Source organism: Microchirus variegatus, assembly GCF_963457635.1.
Source record: "Microchirus variegatus genome assembly, chromosome: 11".
Taxonomy (NCBI): Eukaryota; Metazoa; Chordata; class Actinopteri; order Pleuronectiformes; family Soleidae; genus Microchirus; species Microchirus variegatus.
Window position 1 is genome coordinate 14,749,973 of NC_139812.1, and position 23,097 is coordinate 14,773,069.

Here is a 23,097-nt window from a genome sequence, read left to right on the forward strand (position 1 = left end):
GACTTTCACTCTTGTGTCCACAGAGCGCTGCTGAATGTGAGAGTGGCGGGAGAACCCCGAGCAGCCAAAGCCAGGAACAGCAATCAGTGAACCACACCTCTTTTCCTGTGGGAGACAGAGCAAATGAAGTCATTGTCCGACGTCAGCTGAAGGCAGAAAGGTGACTCTTCAGACTGGCTTCTCCCTCTGTGACTTACATAATCGCCGAGTCTTTTATGTAGGTCATAAATGGAGTCACGTTGTTTGTGTTTTCTTTGCAGCACGAAGACCAGGGCAGAGCCCAAACTTGCCAGCGGCCCCCACAGCCACCCACAGCTTCACGTACAGCTTCAGAAGTTCACTGCGTCTGCTGACAAGGTGACTCGACCCATGCCAGGCAAACATGCATTTCCTTTTCACACCAGAAATGTGACTTTCACAAATAATTTATACAACATATGCTGACACAGAAATGACTGACCTCAGTCGTCGCCATCAAAATGAATTAGAATCTGTCAAATACGCACTGCAGATGTACTCAGCAGCTATTACACAGTTTACAGACATTATGTCACGCTGTTCAACTCAGACTTACTGCCCTTACTTTCAAGAATTCTCTACTAATTTGCTGTGAATGTACTTAAAGGCCATGATGGGTATCCTCAGCTGTACTCTGGGTTAACGCCATTCTTTTCCACTCAGCAATCCAATACTCTTCATTTAGCCAGTGCTCTCTCTAACCCAATTACTTTCCCTGTTGTCTCTCCTTGACAGACTTTGTCCTGGCTGAAAGACAACGTGTCCATGGCCACACAGGTGTGCTCAATAGCCAGCTTTGAGGGTTTGGAGGCAGCCAGGAGGTGTCAGCACACTCTGGAACGAGATATCCTCACCAACAAAGCCAGGATAGAGGTGGTCAAAAGGGTAACCAGAGGCACACATCACATTCACTTAACGACAACATGAGCCTGTGGGATGAATGCCTGAATACAAATATTTCCCATATTTTGAAAGCTGGGCATCATCGGGAAATCTGGTTCGTGGGTTTAATCATATAACAAGTTGATGAGGCATTTTTGGTTACCCATATAATGAGATTAAACCTACAATTTGCAACATAAATCCTATTCCTCAATCATCGCACGCTCTCATCTGGTTTTACACATATTCCTCAGGAGGGACGTGGGCTGGTCCGTGCACAGCACCCTGGCAGCACCAAGATCGAGGAGTTCCTGAGCCAGCTGGAAGTCCTCTGGGAAGAACTGCGGAGGCGGCACCAGAGGAACGCTGTGTTTTTGAAAGCCTCGGAGGAGCTCGGCTTTCGAGTAAGACTCAAAGCTTTTCACAGGAATCGCACATTTTCAGTTTCGTGCCGAGCCAATGCTCTTACCTTTTAAGGTTGTCTGGGAAGTTTATGGATATGATGGAAGTGTGGAGTATGTATCCACTCATGTGAAGAGCTTGTTAGTGTAATGAATTTTTTTAGGTATGTAATATATAAGTGGTATACCATGTCGTAAGTTGATTTGGAATGTGTGCATCTTTGTGTTTGAGCATAAAACCTCCCAAAACAAATTCTCCTTTCTTGGAGTATGTCATTTACTGTATATCCCTAACAATTTATGAAGGCCATTATAAGAGATATAAATTGTGCCTCCGTGTAATTTAATTAGGACCTGGAAAGAAGCTGTAAATTCATTTAGAACAATGACCTATTTGGAAAGAGTAAATCTTTTAGTGCAAAACATGTAAATCACAGGAATTTCCATGATGTATGACTATTGTTGTCTTTTTTCTACAGTCCATCACTGGTGGTTGTTTTTGCTGTGCATTGAATATCCCTTACATTACAAGTCTTTCCTCTCTGCTTTCTTACTGTATAGGTTGTAAAAGTCCTCCAGGCACTGGGCAGCCTGGAGGCTTGGCTGGAATCTGTGGAGCTTTCCATGAAGGAATCCGCACTCGCCGGTGACCCCGAAACAATGAGCATGGCCGAGAGGGAGAGCTGTCTGCTGGAGAAGGAGGTGGCAGCACGTAGCCTGGAGCTCAGCGCTCTGAGGCAAGAGGTGGACCGTCTCCACGTCCACAGTCACCCGCACGCACAATGGCTGCCAGCACGCATGGAAGAGGTGGAAAGAAAGTGAGTTTTTCAGAGGAGGGATGGGAATGGTTAGGGTAGCCCCGCCTTATGTCTTTCATCATGGAAGGCAAGGCTCATGTTGTTGATGAGTCTCCACAGACTTTGGGAGTTTTGCTCATCATTGTGGTCAGGAAATAAAGTCAAGCTTTTGTCAGTGTTTCCAAGAGGTCAGGTTTGGGTTTGGCATGTCTACAATCCAACATGGAAGAGCTTATTCATAAAGAACCCCACCACCCCCACCCCCAAAAAAAAGGTCTTGTTCAAAGCTGCAGAAAACAACGTGGTGATTTTGTTGTTGTTGATATTTTCACTCTGCGTCTGTTTGGTCTCCATGAACAGAAATGATGTAACGGCGTTCGGGTGCCGCGTCATTCGTCTGTCATTTGTGTGTGTGCACTGGCAGCACATGGGCGGGTGGGGACAAGAAGCATCAATCCCGTCAAACTGCTAAATGTCTGCAGGGGTTTTTTTGAGCAGTATCATTCACTAATGAGACTTTTCGTGGGTACTTCTGTAGGTTTTCAGTCATACTTCAACCGCTTAAATATTCCTCTGGTCCAGCCACTGCTGCCAAATCAAAGAGAGGTTGATTAGTCAACTAACCCCAGCTGGCACTGCTCCTGCTAATCCAGCTCGACCCTGTGTCTCCTACATACCACACATCCACCTTCGCTGTACTAGCACAACGCTGCTGTTGACTCCATCTGTCTTAACATAAAACAAATCCCTTCCTGTGTGCAGTGCAGGAATGTCCTCGGGTGACAGGACATCTAAACACTGCAATGCTCAGTAACATAGAGAGAGAGAGTCGTGTGGAGCTGATAGACTTAATCATCAATCGTTTGAATGTAACATACATTTGTTTAGATCTCAAAGTCCATGCACAGTTTTAAGATTTTCCATCCACTGCAAGGCTCAAGTTTATTCATTTGTCAGTTTCACTTAGTGAGGTCTCCCTCTCAATCCTCCACAGCTTGTCAGTGTGTGTCAGAGTCACCTGTTTAATGTTTGCAAAATGATGCGTCTCTCTGGTTAAGCCTTGAAAGGTTGTTACCATTGACTCCTAAAAAAATAAAATAACATATGATACTTTTTCACTGGGCATACCTATGCCCATAAACATAACTTCAGACTCTGTAAAGAACACAAAGCTGACCAAAGAAAATAAAGAAACGGAAAGAGTTCTGTTTAAGTGTTTCCAGGGCAGGAGTGTTACTGTATATGGGCCAGGGATGGACAGACTTTCTCTCACTAAGCAGCTGTAAAACAGTTGGGATGATGTCATTATTTAATGACACCTACAAGCAACTTCACAGCTCATTTGTTACGAAGAAAAATACCCTTTTAAATTGCTCCCTTTACCGTCTCAGGTATAAACTCTGCACGGACAAAGTACCTCCATGTCCTTGAAGTACAAGATATGTTTATGTGACACATGATATAGGATAACATAAACAGGACCCTTGCAATATGCTGCCTGTGGTCATCGCTGAAGGATGTGGATGTAGATGACAGTTCATATTTACATTTCTGCGTGTGTGTGTGTGTGTGTGTTACCTAGATACCATCGTGTCCAGAGTGCTTTGACCCAGCAGAGCTCAAAGCTGCAGGACACACGAATGCTGACAGAGTTCCTGGAGCGTGTGGAGCTGGAGGAGAGCCAGGATGGTTGCCAGTATAACTTGGGCCAGGTGAGGAACATCTTACCAAAGAGTGGTAACGCTTATGGGTTATCTTGGTCTAATTTATCTGAAACTGTTTGTATTCACATGAATAGCTTTGGGGTTTTGAGATACTTGGTTCATAGAAGACCTTCATGGAGGGAAACAAGGTGTTACAGTGGTTAGCATTGTTGTCTAGATGGTCTTTGAGGGTCTTTCTTTGTGGAGTGTGCATGTGGGTTCCCTCCAGATACTCTGGCTTTATCCAGTGTGAGATTGAATAGTTTTCCTTCTCTGTTTGTTAACCATGTGATGGATTAGTGATCCGTCCAGAGTGTACCTTGTGACCTATGTCAACTGGGGTTGACTCCAGCTCCCCCCACAATCGCAATGTGGAGCATAAAGCAGTAGAAAATGGATGGATGGACTTTTCATGTATGACAGTACAAGTATCGTGAAAATTAAGTTAAAAATGTATCAATAATCCACAGATCTCCAAATCCTGAAGATATAGGCCTTACTGTACTGAGGATCGTTTGCAGTTTTATGACTCTCACTAGAGTTAAAACTCTTCCATTGTATTGGAGTGAGATCAGCTATCAGATGGAGAACAGACATGATTATTTAGACTGCCCGCTTGACAATACAATAGCAGCTCTCTCGCTCTCTTTGTACCCAACAGCCTCTCCACAGCGAGATTTCCTCAGCCCCTACGTTACTGGGACTCCAAAGCAGTGGTGGTGGTGGTGGTGAACCCCTGATAGAAAGCATGGGGGACCCTGTGGAGGAACTTCGAGAGGCTGTGGAGATGCTGAATGACACGGTGAGGGAGAGAGGCCGATCGCAGAGCCACGACCAGGCCATCCAGGAGCTTCTGAGCAAGGTAAAACATGCATTTTGGAGTTCTTATTCTAGTTTATGAGAACCTGTTATTTCATGTACTGTTTGTTATATTATAATCATGATAAACACCTTTTAAATCCCTCCATTTTTGTTACAAACAGCTGCACAAACTAAATGAACAGGTTTACTTTTTTTGTACTATTTTTTTTTTTATACTATTCATATTCATTTGATTTATTCTTGAAGAAGCAGCACATACCTGCCTGCCAACTTCACTACAACATTATAAAGACTTATTTCCACTGTGGTTCTCACTGCACAACAAATAACGCACAATGAAGTATATGGACTTAATAGCATCCCTCAAGCGCTCGTGACTTTGTGCCTCACCAGCATGCCAGCCTCACAGTGCATGTGGAGGAGTGCTTATGCTGCAGCAAGGAGCTTGGCCTGGACATCCTGGAGAGGGAGACAGACTTGGCCATCCAGTGTGAGCCAGAGCGCTGCGGCCTCGAGGCTCTTCAGGAGAAGCAGGACCACCTGGAGGTGAGAGGAGGAAAGCTGGCACATGTTATAATTATGGTGTAAACATTTAAAATGATTCACTAGTGTTAATACAACCCAGTATTCCATTCCTTTGACACCGGATTGTGGACGTTTTTTGCTCGGTGTAATGAAAAAAACGGGAGCACACCCCCCCCCCCCCCCCCCCCCCGTCTTTCTCAAACGAGCCCTCGACACATTGTTCCACAGTCTGTTTCCTGTTGTGCCAGATTTTCTCACATCTGAAAAAAAAAAAGGACAGCCCACCTCGCTTTGTGCTGTGTTTAATTTGTTATATAAACTGCACCATGCAATCATACACACACACACACATAGAGCGTGTAAAAGTTTATTATTCACAAAGGATATTTATTTATGCTTGCATGAGTCACAATTATTTAGCTCTCAAAATGTGTGTGTGTGTGTGTTTGTTAGTAAATGTGGTGGGGTGTGTACATACGTCCAGAGGTCATGGGGTTGGGGATGTGTGAGTAATTTTTGGGCAGTATTATGTTTATAACACACACACACACACACATACACACACAGCTGTCTGGATTTGATACCGTTGAAGAACAGAAATGACCTAATCTCCTGCACTGAAATAACTGTGCCGTCAGCGCACAGGCATTCACAACTCAGTGTTCTTGAGACTTACTGTATCTGAGAAATGTTATGAAGTATCACTCCCAGAAAGAGAACCTCAACGCTATTAATTACTGCCTCGTCAAAATATGAAAAAAAAGATTGCACGCTTGCTATAGCGTGGCAGGCCACATGTAGACCATATGAGTTTCCAGCTGAATATTATGCACAAAGCTACAGGGATGAGGTCATCAGACATACAATTGGTACAGGCTGTCTTGAGTGATACCAGGTTTGATGAGAGATGATAGATTTTTTTTGTTTATTATTATTATTTTTGATTCTCCGCAGATCGACCATGAAGTCATCAGGGAGGAGGTGAAGGAGATGGAGAACCTGGCTTCCCGGTTGGACGACCTCTGTCCAGAGAGAATGCACATACTCGGGGCGAAGATCCAGGCGACGCTGCTGGTCTGGACCGAGCTGGGAAAGAGTGTCACGGAGAACAAATCACGTCTGCAAGAGTTCATGCAGCTCCAAGACTTCTTTCGGCGCTACCTCTCCATGATGTAAGCGGGGTGTGTGGGGATCACGTGACCCTTATCTGGGCCTGACATTTGTCAATATCCCCCTCAAGGAAAGAACAGGATGTTCCGCTTGTCCTACACGTGCACAGGTCCCTTGTGAAATGTATAATTTAAGATGTGCTGAGGGGGTCAGAGCAAGTTCCCTGGGTGTGACAAGGCGATGAATGTCGTCCTATTAAAGAGACTCTGGTCATTCTCATGTTTTGTGAATGTATGGCTTTTCTCACAGCTCTGTTTCTTGTCTCTTCACCACCTCTTACACCCCACCCCACCCCACCCCCCCACTCCTCTGGATAGCTCGTGGACTGAAGACACCAGGTCGTGCATTTTCTCAGATACTGCCTTAAATGCTGGGAAAGACGGGGAGAGGCCACTGGCTGCAGAGCTGGACATGCAAATAGAGCAAAGGTTTGAGGAGTTTGATGAGCTGGCAGCCACAGGGAGGAACCTTTTAGACAAAGATCACCACCTCACGCAGATGGTGAGCAGGGTTGCACACTCAGGACTCCTTTATTATGTCGTTGCATTGATTCTTCTGCTTTTAAAAACACTCGGTAATGTTTTGCAGGTGAGAGAGCGCATGGAGGAACTGAGGAGTATGCTTGGATGGATCTTGGTGCACTGGAGGGCTCAGAAACAGCAGTGGTTTCATAAAAAGAGCAGTCAGGATCTTTCACAAGACGGCATTTATTCGGAGGCTACAATTTGCCCCTCATTAGCTGAGGTAAATACGCAGAAAGGCATTGATGTTAAGGACTTGGGCTTGGGAGAAGAGATAATTCCCCTTGGACTATAGTCATAATTCTGTGTTTTAGGAATAAAAGATTTCCTGATTATATGTATGTAATCAACAAAGACAAAGACAGATCAGACCAGGATTAGTATTGGTCTGGCATTTCTCTACAAGCCACAAATGAGCTCAACATTACTCAGAGCTTCACTGAAAAAATCCCTCTACTTGGTAACACAATGAACTAATTTAATTCAAGCTGTCTTCACATAACTTGCTTAGTTTGTGTACATGAAGCTGATACTGCATACATTGTGTACAGCATTAGCTGTCACAGTGACTTCAGCTTTGGTCTAACATGCATGCTCAATTGTAACTCAAGTATTGCTCACTGAACCTTTGATTATTTGCCAATATAATATTTTTATTTTCAACCATTCAGATTTCAGTTCCTAAACCAGAGGCCTACCAGTTCCTTCAGTCCACACATGTCCCCTCGGAAAAAGACAAAGTAAAAGCAGCAGGAGACACCTGGCACTCATCTCTTCTGGCCAGACAACCTGAGCATCAGGAGGACAGGCACTTCGAGGACGGGTATGAGGTCATGCAAAGTGTTGGACCGCCTGGAGGTGAGGCTTCCCTCTCAGAGTCTCCCAAACCGTCTATCATGGTCCTCAAGGAGCCCGGCAACCCTGCTCTAGGAGGCACGGTCAACCTCATCCTCAGCTTTGGTAACACAGGGGAAAGCCACGTTCAGGTGCTCGATGCACCCGCTAAGACGGACCAAGTAGTGGAGGACGACTCTGAGCCCGTCCACAGGGTGAGAAACACATTCAACACTTCACACAAGCACACAAACATCATCATAGAATATTAAAGGCGACATACAGTACATCTAGTCCCTCGCCAAAACACCTAAATAAATCATATTTGTGAGTGTTTCAGAAGAACAATGTTTCTACATCGTTCACTCTCAGTAAAGACATGCATGGGAACTCCCTCCTGGACTTTCTGCTGCTGTTCACTTCTCCCCCTCTCTCTATCCTCTGGCCTTTATATCTTCCTTTATTCCCATTTTCTCCCTCAGCCCGCTTCTGCCTGTAAAAACTTTTGGAGGCGCTGCCAGGGGCTTTTGGAAAATACTTTGGGTAGTTTAAAGAGAAAAAGAAAGATTTATCGGCAGAGTGCAAATGAGGTAAATTGCAGAGTGTGAATTAAAATGGCATGCTGCGTTCCTGAGAGTGTGGCGGGGGCGTCCCGGCGGGATTGCATGCTGTGTGGAAGTGTTTTCTGTGGGCAAGCATGCTCGACTAACTCCTGTGACACGGGTACAGCCGGTCAACAAATTCTCTCTCCGTTGTTGCACCGTCTGTAAAAGCAAATAAGTCACAGCAGGGTGCTGTCATATTTTCACTCACACCTTCTCCAAAGACACCGTGCCTGGAAACTTTCGAAACGTGAAGAGTACGACAAATCTTTCGACTGCCAGAAATCCCATCGAACTGCACTCCTTACAGGCGAATCAAAAACAGAATAAAGTCTGTTTTTCATGAAGTATGTTATGATATTGTGATATGTTATGGTATAAGAGAGGTGCTACTTTTATGATGAAACACAATGAATTAAATACAGGGATAAATTGGATCCCAAGTGAATAAAATCATTATTTTCAGAGTTATTGTAATGTACATTCATTTACCCCAAAGGTATTTCAGTTTTAGAAACTTTAGATTAATCCTTTTGAGCTTTGTGTAGAAAATAGACTATAAATTAGCACTTAGCACTACTGACATACAGTGTAAAGGAGTCTCAAGGAATGTATCTTGTCTATACTCGGATGAGTGTGAATTATCAACATAAAATAAGACAGTGAATCCATATCTATAAAGTCCAGTTTTCCTTTTGGACCATAATTTGTATTTGTATAAGTTGTAGCTGGAGCGCACAGAAGGCAGAGACAGATTGAAGGTAAACAGTAAGAACATCATTGAGTAAATGTCTCCTCCCTGCTGCTCATGTTGACAGAGGCTCTCTCCTCTCCTTACGTCGTTTCACCACGAGCCTGACGTAAACCTGGTCCTGCTCTGCTCTCTCCGTGGCCGTGCCCACTATATTGCATAATAAGTGACCTCATCCTTGTTTCCAAGGATACGTGTGGTCCAAAATGGCTCCCAGTAGGAGTGCACAAATACAGACGCAGGCGGTTTTTTTTTTGTTTTGTTTTTTTACACGGAACTGGTGCTGAACTTTCAAGAAAGGGCCCCCAGACTGCACACCATGATTTATAGTCTGGGGCTTCCACAGAAACAAGAGATTAGTCACAGAGTTGAGAGGTCAAGCCATTACATCTGGCTATGACGGCATGTGTAGCCACATGTGATTCTAATTATGTGTGCAAGTGTGCAATTGCAATCATGTCTGTGTTCATTTGTCCTTTCATCTGTTTTTTGTTTTTTTTCTGTCTTTGCCTTTGTTTATATCTTTGAAAAGCAGTGTGAGGCTTGTGCATTCCTCCATCTATTGTTTTCTTGGATGTGTGGGGTGAAAATAAACAGGGGTTGTTTGTTTATGAAAAGTAGCAGATTGCCTTAGTCAGTTTCATCTGTAAAACACGAGTCGGCTCTTCCTCTCACAGAGGGCAGCGAGGCTCTCTAACGTACACTACTGTTCAAAAGTTTGAGGTCACTTAGAAATGTCCTTATTTTTGAAGGAAAAACACTTTTTTCCAATGAATACAACATTAAATGAATCAGAAATACACTCTATACATTGTTAATGTGGTAAACGACTATTATAGCTGCAAACGTCTGGTTTTTAATGGAATATGTACATAGGTGTATAGAGGCCCATTTCCAGCAACCATCTACATTGTGTTTGCTAATCGCGTTAGAAGGCTATTGGATGATTAGAAAACCCTTGTGCAATTATGTTAGCACAGCTGAAAACAGTTTTGCTGGTTCTTTGACGAAAGCAGAGTTTGAAGGGCAAAATGTCAATGTCTTGACTATATACTTAACTCTTTTGATGAATAAAAGTGTGAGTTTTAATGGAAAACACCCATCATTTGTATTGTAAAGGTGACCCCAAACTTTTGAACGGTGGTGTCAATAACTTTCAATCATGCAACTGCAGCTTCTATAATGTATGTAACATGTTTGGTCAAGTTGTGAAATAGATGAAACTTCCTGCTTAAGTAAACAAACCCTAATATCAGTTTCTTTCTGTCTTTTTATAGGTAAGTACCTACTTGCATGTCAAGGATAACAACTTGGCCGCAGCTCCTGTGTATGAGAGTATCACCCTGCCTCGCCAAAAGAGCCGCTCTGCAGCCTCGGCCTCCCCGACTTTCTTGCCGCCCTCGTCCTCCTCCTCCACCGCGCCGCCCTCTGCGTCGGCTCCTCAGGCGACCAACGTGACGTTCCACCCTCTGACGGGCGGCAGCAGCAGCTCCATCTTCAGCAGCCTCAAGAGGATGAGCAAGAAGAGGAAGAGGAAGAGAGACGCTCGCAGACACACCATCCAGAAAATCATGGGAGTGGAAGCACAAACGGAAGAGGCGCATCAGTACGGCAGCGAGACGATGACGTATGACACGCAAACATGGCCGCTGAAGGAAGGCAGGAGGAAGAAGAGTTCACCGAAGAGCCCGGCCAGTGGGGATAGAGTAGAAGCTATAGCTTATATGAAGAATCCCTTGTTGAAGGACATTGATACAGAGTGTTTTGGAGAATACAACATTACTCCATATGCTGTATCAGAGGGTCCAACTTTATCTTCCACTGGTCAGGTAAGAAGCCACTGCAGATTCCTCTCTTTGGGCTCCGTGTTGAGCTTTGAGCTTCCTAAGGACATGAATCTCATCCCCAGCATTCAGGACATCATTACTATTGCCCCACCTGAGTCCAAAAAAGGAGCAGGGACTGATCCAGACCCGCACTCTCAGAGGTACTCAGCCCTGAGCTCCTTCAAACAGACTCGAACGACTCCTGCCGTCACACACAGTTCATCAGACGTGAGCTCTTCAGAGACACACGGTTCAACAGCTGCAGCGAAAGCTCCGTCTGAAGTGGACAGGACTTCCCAACGTCCACCTAGTCTTTCCACGGGAGAAGATGAAGATCAGACTGTGCCATGCAACGACCGGTCGAGATCCCAGTTAGGTCTGTGCGAGGCCGCAGAGCACGAGTGGGACAAAATAACATCGCAGGTTAGTCCACCATGTACGACTGAGGACAAGGACAAGACGAGCCAGCCTCCTGCGATCCCTATTTATGTGAACCAAACGCAACGTATACCTGTGCAGAAACACGAGTGTCCGAGCGTGCACACCCTCATTCGAGACCTGAATGGACACGTCTACCACAGAGGTGCAAGGTGCCGCAGTATGTGTGAGGAGAGCCCGGGGCAGCAGTGCCTGAGCCAAGCTTCTCGCATGGTAGTAAATCTAAAGTCAACAGTGAGTATGAGTGTTTGTCAGGACTCGGCAGACTCTGAGGTCTCCAAGGTTGGTACTGATGCACCATGTCCAGAGATCTCACAGCCTAAGGGAATCGTGGGAAAGCTCATGTCCTTTGAGGTGGGAGGTATCGACTGCTCTGACACAAAAGAGAACAACACAACATCCCCGTGTTCATCTCTACTCACGGCAGAGCAGGAAACAGAGCCTGTCCACCTCGACCATCAGCAGTTTGAGGAGGAGGAAGAAGAGCTGCAGGACATCTGGAATCAGACTCCTAACTACAGACAGAGCATCTGCTCAGACATCATGTACCAGTCCACCCAGGACGACCATGTCCCCCCACACCAACCCACAGCGCCTCGTTCCCCATCACCTTCACCTAAGGCCCCAAACGTGCTTTACAGGAATCTGGTCACAGCCTCCGCTCCCAACCTTCTCGTGGCCGAGTTCAAACTGCCGTCCCATATTCAGAGCTTGCTGGGCTACAACAAGGAGCAGAGTCCTAGAGGTCACGTCCCTCCAGTGGCTCAAGGACACAGGAGGTCCTGGGCAGCGTTTCCTAACAGGGACGCAGAAAGCAAGGCCGCGGTGTCAGTGAACGAAACTGCATGTGATCCAGTGAAACTGCCCGACGTGGGCGACAATCAGAGATACATTTATCAGTACAGAGAGGACGAGGAGGAGGAAGAGGAGGCAAAGGTGAGGGAGGTGGTGGATGAGCACACAGGTGGTTCCAAGGTGAGGTTAGCCTTTGTTGTAAACTGCTATTACACCTTATCCACTTTTAAAGAGTCACTTCACCCAAATAATAGAATTATAGAATTATTCTTTTTGAGAATTTAATTCTCTGTTTTAGTTTTATTTACAACAGTTTTGACAAATACATTTTTGATTTATATCTACTTGCATTAAAGTACAATGAAGATTAATAGAATCTTGATGATGTGATCAAAGTACACCGCCGTTCAAAAGTTTGTTTTCCATTAAAATTCACGCTTTTATTCATCAAAAGGGTTGCAAAATGAATAGAAAATATAGTCAAGACATTGACAATATTAGAAATACTGATTTTTATTCAAAATAATTAGTGCTGTCAAACGTTAACGCTAAACGGCGCTAAAAGGAGCTAATGCAGCTAGCTGAGCTAACTGGTAAACGGTGCCTGGACTCCGGTGTCGCGGCACGTAAACATGACGTCATTCACATCTTTTCCGGTCAGTCGTCATGTAACGCGCGTTAACCTTTAGCACAGCACTAAAAAATAATAATTTTACCCTTTCGTCAAAGAACCAGCAAAACTGTTTTCAGCTGTGCTAACATAATAGCACAAGGGTTTTTAAGGGTTTTTTCTAATCATCCAGTAGCCTTCTAACGTGACGCTGGAGAGAAATGGGCCTCTATACACCTATGTACATATTCCATAAAAACCAGACGGGTTGCAGACGGGTTGCAGCTAGAATAGTCGTTTACCACATTATCAATGTATAGAGTGTATTTATGATTTATTTAATGTTATATTCATTGAGGAATAAAAAGTGCTTCTTTCAAGAAATAAGGACATTTCTAAGTGACCCCAAACTTTTGAACGCTAGTGAACTTGATTAATGATGCCAAGGACAAACACTTCAGAGGGGAAACACATCTCTAAAAATACTGTAGATAAAGATAGATGTCGTTTAGAAGCTAAAAACATAAAAACATGTCATTTTTAATGTAAGTCGGTTGAAGTGAACCAAGTTTTATACTAAACTTAAGCTCTTTCAGATATTGTTATGCATAATTAATATTTGTTTGTCAGCAGTCATGACTGTGGATTTTTGTTTATTTCTTGTGAATAGGACCAGTCAATGAGTTTGCTGTCAGTTCACATGGATTTAGGAGCAGCGTGTCGAGCTTCACAAAGCCTGGAGGACATGGAGGGGCAGGAAGAGCCTGTGGCCACTGGAGGGCGCTGTTTCACCTTGGTGAGACGTCAGGGCAACGTGGTTTAGCTCTTTGTGTATGAGAAAATATGGCCCTTGAGATTAACCATAGTGTTCATTCAAACAGAGTGGAAAGCCTGAGCTGCAGTCAATGGAGGGGACGCTGGAGAGGAAGCACAAGCTGCAGCTGGCAGGAAAGAAAGTAAGAAAGGCACCAAATCAGTGTTGAAGGCCTGGTCAGCAAATGTGAAGTCCTCAGTCAGCAACACACACACACACACACTCACACACACATACGCGCTTATCTTATTTTCACAGGCGACCTCCAGAGGCTGGAACTCTTACCACGCTGTCCTACATAGAAACACCTTGTGCTTTTACCAGGATAGAAAGGATACACTCAGGGTAAGCAGCTCAAGAAAGGCCCAGAAAAGACGACAGTCCATGAGAATGATGTGATGAATAATTAAAGTGAGCAGAGTGAAGTCTGTAATGATCGGTCTGCGCTGTGTTGCAGAATTCTGCATGTGGCCTGCCACTGAACCTCATGGGAGCCGAGTGTTCGCCCGCGCCAGAGTACACGAAAAAAAACAACTGCTTCCGACTCCAGTAAGAGTGCAGTGACTGCTACGTCACAGAGATTCAATTATAGATTATCGACATCCATCACACACACACACACACACACACAGCGATTGACCCCATTTGTTATCACCTCTCTGACCTTTAGGCTCCGTGATGGCTCTGAATATCTGTTCAACGCACCGTCACGCTTCATGATGAGGAAGTGGATGATGAAAATACAAGCAAACACAGGTAGTCGTCATTTATTTTAAAGCTTGTTTGTGTCAGTGCTGAGTTTATATCACACTGAGTCATGTGTTTGTTTTCCTCACAGGTCAGAGAGAGTCTGTGTCCTCAATATCAAGTGTTCCTGGAGAACAAGGCCTCCCTATTTCCCTGTAAGAGGCTGTGATTCAATTACTTGTTTTCACTCTTTAAATCCTCACAGTATTGTTGCATAACAAACGTTTCCGTTTAATTCCTTCTCAGAAATCAGTCCCTGTGCTGCGTTTGTCACAATCTGGCCAAATGCCACTGTTACTCCCGACATGATGTCACCTCCACGTTCCCCAGGCGCAAACCAGCGAGCGGCGCCATCGCCGCCGCCCAGAGCAAAGAGATCATTGTCCTCACCAGAGAGTTCAGTCAGATGCCACAGAGTCATTTAAGGAGTTTAGATGAACACTCAGCTATCACATCCTACCTTGGAGGCTGCTGTGGTAAGTCATTGAACCTGGTGCAGACAAAGGCTTCTGTACATTTACTCATGCTCTTTTTGAGTCCAATGTGCTGGTTATTGACTTGTATTACACAGGATGTGTAATCCTTTGTTCTTAAGGCTTCAGGCTTCCTTTGACCAATGTATTTTTATCCACTACACTTGATTCAATTTGAGTGCAATAGTAGGATACACCACTAGGGGGAACTAGGGTATTATCTTATTACATATTGAAGAGCTGAAGTGTCTGAGTAGTACACAGCTTATGAGGGGCTAAACCTTTAGAGCACAGAGCTGTGTTAAAACGTATACAGAGGCTATAAGAACATTCAATATAAAGTGTCTTAAATCCGTTTTCAACACAACCTTTAGGCATTCTGCAATTTTCACAAACTATATAAACACACCTGAGCAAAAAGTACTCCAAATGCTTTAAAAGGGATTGAATTTGTGAAATACAGTTCGCTTGGCTCGTGTTTTATGAACAACTAGCAAAGCATTTGGAGAGCGCAGACCTCCGCCAAGGCAGCTCAGCCCCCTACCTGCCCCACGCCCCAAATGGATCACGCCCAAAATGTAATCACTTGTTCCTGGTCCCATTGCGGACATTTCCTGAAAATTTAATCCAGATCCGTCTGTGACTTTTCGAGTTATGTTGCTAACTAACAGACAGACAAACAAACATACTAGAAAAGCACTCGGAGAGCGCAGACCTCCGCCAAGGCAGGTCAGCCCCACGCCCCCCACAGATCACGCCCTAAATTTAATCACTTGTTCCCGGTCCCATTGCAGACATTTCCTCAAAAATGTAATCCAAATCTGTCAGTGACTTTTCGAGTTATGTTGCTAACAGAGAGACAGACAGACAAACAAACAAACAAACTCCAGCGAGAACATATACCTCCTTGGCGGAGGTCAAAAACGAAATAAAACAGTCTGTGTGACTTCTGCACAATTATCACTACTCATATACAACATAACTTTGACTCAACAACAAACAATAAGTCGGAAAAAAAACACATTTCGTAAAGCCTGAAGATGTGACCTATAAACACACACCTGCCCAGGATGTCCATATAAGGAGTTGTGTATTATTCTCATGGCCATTTACCTGATTTGTGCCTCGTGAGCAGCACTAAGGGTTAAGGTTCAAGGTGTCTTTATTATCCCCATATAAACATATATAACACCTGGTAAAATGAGGAGTTTCTATAGTGAATGTTTGCTGCTCTGGTGTTTTATTGCTTTATTTTACTGTGTTTGTGTTCATTTCTATCTAGATGATGATAATAAAAGCAACGTGAAGCAGACAATGACTAACAGATTATCCGGAGCGTCACATGACCACACGTCTTCCTCTCCTCAATCACTATGCAGTGGTCAGGAATGGCTCATCAACAAGCGTCGCTCCCACTCCTTCACGTCAGGTAACTAGTTAATAAACAAGCTATAGCGTGTGCTTTATTGTTATTATTATTTTCTGTCTTCTAATGTTTCTCTGCACAATGTTTTCTTTTCCAGCAACTTACCAGAAGATCAAACCCGTGCTGCACCCCCCCAGAGGTGTGGAGAAGGGCTCAAATTACAGCGTGACCCTGGTGCTTGGAGACAAGTTGTCAGACAGCACGTCCACGAACAGAAGCTCTGAGCCTCCGCTGCTGGAGGTGGCCGGGCTGCAGCAGGAGAGCCATCAGGACTCGGCTCTGAGGAGCTACGCCAGCCTGCCACGGCCTCGCAACAAATCCGTCTTCCAGAAGTTCTTTGGGAAGAGGGACCTCTGAGTTGTTGTTGTTGTTGGTTTTTTTGACATATTGAGTTTACTCATAAAAGGGTTTCATGTGCAGTGCACATACTGTATGACGCTAAAACAGAAAAATGCTACTACTGACTATATTTATGATATGAGGAGCAACCACAGTTTTATTTTTTGATGTGTTTCATATCAATCACTCATGAGCAAAGTCCCTTTCGTAGGTCTGTTTATAAGTATTTATATCACTCTATGTTTGTTTTAATGTCTTCCATTGAAAGGAACAATAGTGTGTGTCTGTGTGCGTGTGTGTCCGTGTGTCCGTGTGTGTGTGTGTGTGTGTGTGTGTGTGTGTGTGTGCTCACTGCATAGCTCTAGATTAGTTGATTGAAAACCACATTTCTTTATATTTTGTATTTCTTTTGGTTCGCGGCGTACACACTAAACTTTCCCGCTCGGCAGAGACACAGTGAAGAAAAGCAGATTTCATGACCAAGTATTAAAAATAGACAATGCACTACTGTATCAGATCATGACGGCTCACTTTCTTTACATGTGTGTGACACACCAAAAATATTCGATAAAAAGCAGTTTGATACTGCCTGAGCTTGTTTGATATTAACTTTTTTTTTTTTTTTTTTTTAAATACTAATTGTTATTAAGACTCCATAATAAAACAGAAAAAAAAACAATGACTTGCTGCAGGTCCTTGAGTGTTATTCATCTATGTTGTCGTGGCTAAAGGGCTTTGAAGAGAAAAGAGGGATTAGATGAACAGAGAGATAAAAAGCCAGCGCCCGGCTTGGTTAAGATCATCTTCAGCATCATTACTTTTGCATATTTAAAAAACTTGATTTAAATCCACACATCCATAATGTCAATTAGCATATATGCTAACGAACCGGGCGTTCTCCACTGACGGGATATGGCTTGCATCATGAATAATATGCACAGCGAGTTTGGAAAATGCTACTGTTTAGCATTACAAAATATTCAGCAATTCGTTACAAGATGTCTGAGGGACCGATTAATTACTGCAGAGGGGAATGTGGCATAATTATTCATCTCTTTGTGCAAAAAAAAAAAAAAAAAAGGTATTTATAATAAAGTTTGAGTGCAGGTACAAACACTGTTGTAATGAAGTACAAATATTTTGTTAGTCTACTTAAAGGGGACATATATATTATACCCTATTCCTCCAAGTTAACCTAGTTCCCTGGTGTTCTAATGAACATGTCTGTGACATGCTTTGGTCAAAATACCTTAAGAATGAAGCACCACAGCAGTTCAATCACCCTGTCAAAACAGCCCTGTTCAGAACCCTCGGTTTAGTAGTATCTCTTTAGGTCCACCTAAAAGGTCCACTTTAAAAAAAAAAAGTAAAACGAAACTTAAGGGACAGGAAATGACATCAGCCACAGATGCTACTGGGAGCTAACAGCAGTTAGCATTTGGAAAAGTGATCATTTACAGGCTCTAGCAGGCACATTGCCATCATATATAACATGTATCCATAGGACAGATAAATCCTCTGAGGCTGGAAGTTTGTGTAGAACTCTGTGCTGCACTGTGGAGCCAAGAATAGAACTTCTCGTGGACTTCCGGTTTTCGGATACTGTTGCCCTCGCAGCACTCTCGCGTGTTTTATCTCTTGTACTTAGACTGAGGAGGACCACAAAAACATGAGTGAGTCATCTTTTTTCACACTTTGCCGACTGATAGGGCCTCCAGAGTCCCAAATATAAGGATTTCAATGAATAAAAAGTTGATTTTGCATAACATTTCCCCTTTAAGTATTCATTACTTTGTTATTTATATTTTTTAGCAACTTTTACTCCACTACATTTCCTCTATCTTTGTTACTCGTTACTACCAAATCAAATCAGAAGAAGAAGAGTTGGTACTGTTCAAGGCGCCTGTCACTTTTTTGTGTTGATTTTCACTTCCCCTTTTATTTTGGTAAACGTTCATGTCTTCCTGTCGCGCTGGCACTTTATCTCCACTAATTCCCTCATGCACGTCACCTGGTGATCCTTGAGTAATCACTCGCACCTGCCCCTCATTCCCTCTTCCCTATATAGTGTCCACAGTCACTCTGCCATGTGCCACTGCATCGTTTATGCAAACTGAAGAAAACTTTGTGTCCAAGTCTGTCTCGCTCGTTCTGTTCTTTATTAGCTCGGCGCTAAGTTTTGTTTTACTTTTCATCTCTGAAGAGGAAGAGCTCCTGTGGCTTTGTTTGTTTTTGCAAGAGGAACAATAAAAAAAGCTCTCGAATCGTTCGTCTCGCCTCCTGTCTCGCGCGTTTGGATCCAAGCAGTGTATTCGTTCACCTTCCGAACACTTTTCTTGTCTGATGAGCTGCTTTACTCTACGGTTTTGCCATTCAGTCGTTCATACGCTTCAACATGGGGTCACAGTGCCTTGCTCAATAACACACAAAGACTACAGAGTTCCTACACATTTTCCATTTCAAAATTCCATACTTTTCCAGACTTAAATTTCCAGACTTCTCTGAGGATTTTTCAGTCAATATTAAACATCTGAATACCGATTGTTAGATGCTTATTATGTAAATAAATGGTTTTAAAATCCTTCACTCATTTTTCATGAAGCCAGCCCTCGGAAAACTTGCATCGACCCATGACGCTGTCGCGGCCGACAATAGGTGGCTGGCTCAACGACACGTATGGAAAATAATAAATAAATGAGAATCGCACTCAGTAACAGTAACCATGGTAACTAGACACCATTCTACAGCCAGTTTGATTGGTTTCATATAATCTACAGGTAGGCTATGTTGTGTTAGTAACTTGTTTTGATTTGTATATATTAATATATTTCATTTTAGAAAGTGAGATAATGGCCTGGAAACAACACAAACATTTTTCCATACTTTTAGCAGAGCCAGGAATTGAACCCACTGACTTTTGATACTTAAGTACAGTAAATGTCATATACTTTAAGACTTTTACTCCTGTAATATTATTTAAAGTGAAGTGACTTCAACATCTACCAAAGTCATTTTCTGGTAAGATACTTGTACTTTACTCAAGTATCACTTTAAGGGTACTTTATACAAGACTGAGTACAAAAAAATAGGGTTTAGATATAATGTAATGTTTCCATGTGCAAAGTAAAGGCTCTTGAAGCAGCTGGTGACAGGACAGCTTCAGTATATGCAGCGTCAGATTTTCAAATGTCTGCAGGTCATCGAACAACAGAAGAAGAAGAAGAAGAAGAAGGGGCTTTTTGGTGCAGGCATTATCACATTATTACAACACCTTTCCATTTACACAGTGCTGCCAAATGCTGCCAAAGTGCGGTCTTGGCACGTCTGCGTGCATACGCACACGCTCGGAGCAGCTTACGGTACAGTGTACTGAGAGGAAAACAGTCTGAGAAATGGTGTGTGTGTGTCTGTGTGTGTGTTGTGGTGCAAGTTTGTCAAAAGAACCCAGCAGAGACATTAATCACGGCAGGTCAGCAATCTGTGAATCATTATCAAGACTCTATAGAGCTGAATGTTGTATGACTCAGCCTCTTATGGCTCTGTAAAAAAAAAAAAAACAACCGACATTTGTTCATTTTATAGACAAATCCTGCAGCTATTCGCATGGACATACATGGACGTAGACTTTTGGATAAATCCCTGCGTAAAGTATGTGTTTTTCTTCCACGTCAGGTCGGGACTGACAGCCACATCCTTTGTGGCCTGAAGGCTCTCAGCACTGGTCAATCAGTTGATCACCATGTGCTCAGCCTTTGTGTCCTCTCTGTGGCCTCTGACCTCCGCTGACAGCTCCCACTGCTTCCTTCAGCTCTGGGGGTTTTCAGCCGCTCCCTGCTAAAAACACACACACACAGTGTGTGTGTGTGTGTGTGTGTGTGTGGGGTGTGTGTGTGAGGCAATGGATATGTGCGCCACAGAACACAACTCCCACACACTTGAGTTGTTGCATTTCCCCTCTCTAACCACTAATAACAGCTTATGTGACATATCCTCCCAAAGGTGAGGTTCAGTCCAGATTCTGGTGACTCACGGCGGTTACCGCAGTCATTCAGAAAAGATCTGGAGCTCACAAGTTACAGGATCATGGTGGTGTAAGAGGAGAAACATGTCCTCGGGCCTCAACCTCTTTCCTGCTCTTTATTCAAAACGGTCTTGTGCCTCTGGAAGGACGCACCTTTATTCTTTACACATCACACGTCAGTGGTTTTTGAAAAAACAAACCCTGCTCATTTTGTTTGTTTATTTCAAACAAGGAGGAAGTGAAATTGATTTCCACCTGCATCTTAGAGCTTTGGTACCATGTAGGTCTGCAGTCAGCTTTGAAACCCGACACTGTCTGCCCCCCCCTGCCTCCCAAGTAGCCGCGGGGAGTCCATGAAAGTGATGTAATTGTGGTGGGCAGCAGGGGTGGAATCATGGTTAGGAACCCAGATCAAATGGCTTCATTTCCAAAAACCTTAGGACCTCATTTGAAATGATCAGCCCACCTGCCAACACCGGCAGACATTAGTTATGCTCATGAGGACAATGAAGTGGATTAAAGGGTTCGGGAAGCGTGTGACATCATCACCTGTGGTCAGTCACTGTGAAGCCTTGTGGCAGAAACTGTGGAAAAAAAAGTCACACGCCCAGCACATGCTGGCAAATTACCCTGACTTAAGCAAGTATTGGTAAGGACTCGTCATGTGCAGGCTTGAGGAAGAAATGTGACATCAGATGCTAAGATGCCATAAAGGTCCCGTGTGTACAAATAAGTGACGTCTAAAAGTGAGACAAAACAAAAAATCCTTTATTCGACGAAAACCAGGCATCTTGAGGATGCTCTTTCACAACTTTCTTCACTCTCTATAGCATGTTCTTTTTCATTGGTTTATAAAGGCAAAGCCTTTTCTTCTTCTTTGCACAATAAGCTATAGTGTGTCAGCAATTGGTGGACTGTAGGCCAAAAAACTGGCCCAGCCAGCATCAGTATGTGTCCCGGCAGACGATTTAACCCTTTAAGGTACGCACCAAGAAAAAAGCAAAGGAAAAAATATTTATTTGAATGTTGTATTATTTTATTTTATTTACTTATGATAACAATAACAACAATCAATATTTTATTTATTCATTTTTTAATTAGACCCTACAGTATTTCAGAAACAGGCCTTTACCAAACGGTTGAGACGTCTGTTCATAATAAACCTGGTTTGCATAATTCATATTTTCAATGAGATATAGTGACTTATAGACTATAGTGTGGTCGACCAAATGGTTGATTAGTACCTTAAAGGGTTAACAAATCTGATCTTAAATGATTTGCCTATCTTTACAAAATGTTTTAATCTTATTTAATATCGAATTCAGAGCTTTTATTTTGATGAGGTTTTGTTTTATGTGTACATATGCATTATTTATTTTATTTTTTCAATCATATTTTTATCTTTATCTCTGTTTTACCCTCTTGTGCAGCACTTTGGAAACTGTGTTTGTTTGAACTCGTGCTATATAAACAAAGTGGATTGGATTGGATATCGAATTCAGAGCTTTTATTTTGAAGAAACCAAATTGACAGTTCACTTTTAAACTAAATGTTTGGCTTGACAAATAGAAATAAAAACACTGCTGTTGTCACGGACAGCCAGCTTTGGTTTGCGTAAAAATAACTACTTGCATATGTTCGGCTCGAAGAAGAAGCAGTCATTTCGTAAAAATTGGAACGATGCACAATAAATATTAACAGTACAAGTACGTACGTAACAAGCTGCTGATTAAAGGCAACGTCCCAACATTGTCGTGAGCTCGACTGAAGACGTTTGAAGGCACTTTTGCCTGAAGAAGACGCCATGTATTGGCCCAAATATTTAATTGCCCTCGACCATATTTACTTGCTGTGGAGACATTGTCGGCAGCCTCTGTAAAACAAGGCCTAAAGTACATATAATAAAAGACTATAAACACAAACAGCTTTCATTTTAAAGTCATTATTCACAATAATTCATGCAATAATCTTGGAGAATCAACAGTGAATCTGAATCCTGGCTTAGGCTTTTGTGCACATGATCTCTGAACAATGTCAGATTTTCTTCAGAGGTGTTTGGCCTTTCAGACATGGGCTTTGTGGACAATCTAGCATATTATGTCGCCCCCCCCCTCTCTACAGCTGTTATTGTGCCTCCTGGGCTGGTACCACAAAATGCAATAACAGGAGAGAAATGTCCTCATGTAAGCACCAGCTCCCCACCACCACCACCACCAACCCACCCCCCCCCCCCCCCTCCATCAGTCCTCACCCTCCTCCGTCCAACCAGAGAGCTCCCTTTTGTCCTGGATCTTCTGTAAGCTCCTTGGATTTCTCCATGTGTGGAGGGGATAAAGGGTACGGGGGCGCTAAACAGACATCTGTCCCACAGATACGGTGTGAAATGAATGCATCGCTGTGATATGGATATTAAATCACTACTTCATTCTGCGTGGCCTTTAATGCAGCACTAATGCTGGGGACACATTCAGACTCCCCTGACAGTGTGTCCTTTCCTCACAGAGACACAATGTCTGAACAAACAATTGATTGTTTATGTAAAACACACAAAAACACACACACACACACACACATACATTACA

The 23,097-nt window shown here is 43.4% G+C and overlaps 1 protein-coding gene across 1 annotated transcript in view; it reads left to right on the forward strand.

Moving 5' to 3' along the window:
* The window catches only part of mymx (myomixer), a gene marked incomplete at its 5' end in the record, with an annotated part of 30,099 nt that extends 12,981 nt beyond the window's left edge, over positions 1–17,118 (forward strand). The window contains 22 exons of the mRNA XM_083897368.1: positions 24–160; positions 261–357; positions 754–903; positions 1,155–1,304; positions 1,863–2,119; positions 3,681–3,810; positions 4,463–4,663; positions 5,017–5,169; positions 6,103–6,320; positions 6,636–6,819; positions 6,907–7,062; positions 7,511–7,888; positions 10,304–12,265; positions 13,366–13,491; positions 13,577–13,651; positions 13,768–13,854; positions 13,967–14,058; positions 14,180–14,265; positions 14,348–14,411; positions 14,503–14,732; positions 16,012–16,158; positions 16,253–17,118. Of these exons, the coding sequence (XP_083753494.1) occupies positions 24–160; positions 261–357; positions 754–903; positions 1,155–1,304; positions 1,863–2,119; positions 3,681–3,810; positions 4,463–4,663; positions 5,017–5,169; positions 6,103–6,320; positions 6,636–6,819; positions 6,907–7,062; positions 7,511–7,888; positions 10,304–12,265; positions 13,366–13,491; positions 13,577–13,651; positions 13,768–13,854; positions 13,967–14,058; positions 14,180–14,265; positions 14,348–14,411; positions 14,503–14,732; positions 16,012–16,158; positions 16,253–16,512 (5,340 nt within the window). The 3' untranslated portion in view covers positions 16,513–17,118. The remainder of the gene's footprint in view (positions 1–23; positions 161–260; positions 358–753; positions 904–1,154; positions 1,305–1,862; positions 2,120–3,680; positions 3,811–4,462; positions 4,664–5,016; positions 5,170–6,102; positions 6,321–6,635; positions 6,820–6,906; positions 7,063–7,510; positions 7,889–10,303; positions 12,266–13,365; positions 13,492–13,576; positions 13,652–13,767; positions 13,855–13,966; positions 14,059–14,179; positions 14,266–14,347; positions 14,412–14,502; positions 14,733–16,011; positions 16,159–16,252) is intronic.
* Between the last annotated feature and the right edge of the window lie 5,979 nt (positions 17,119–23,097).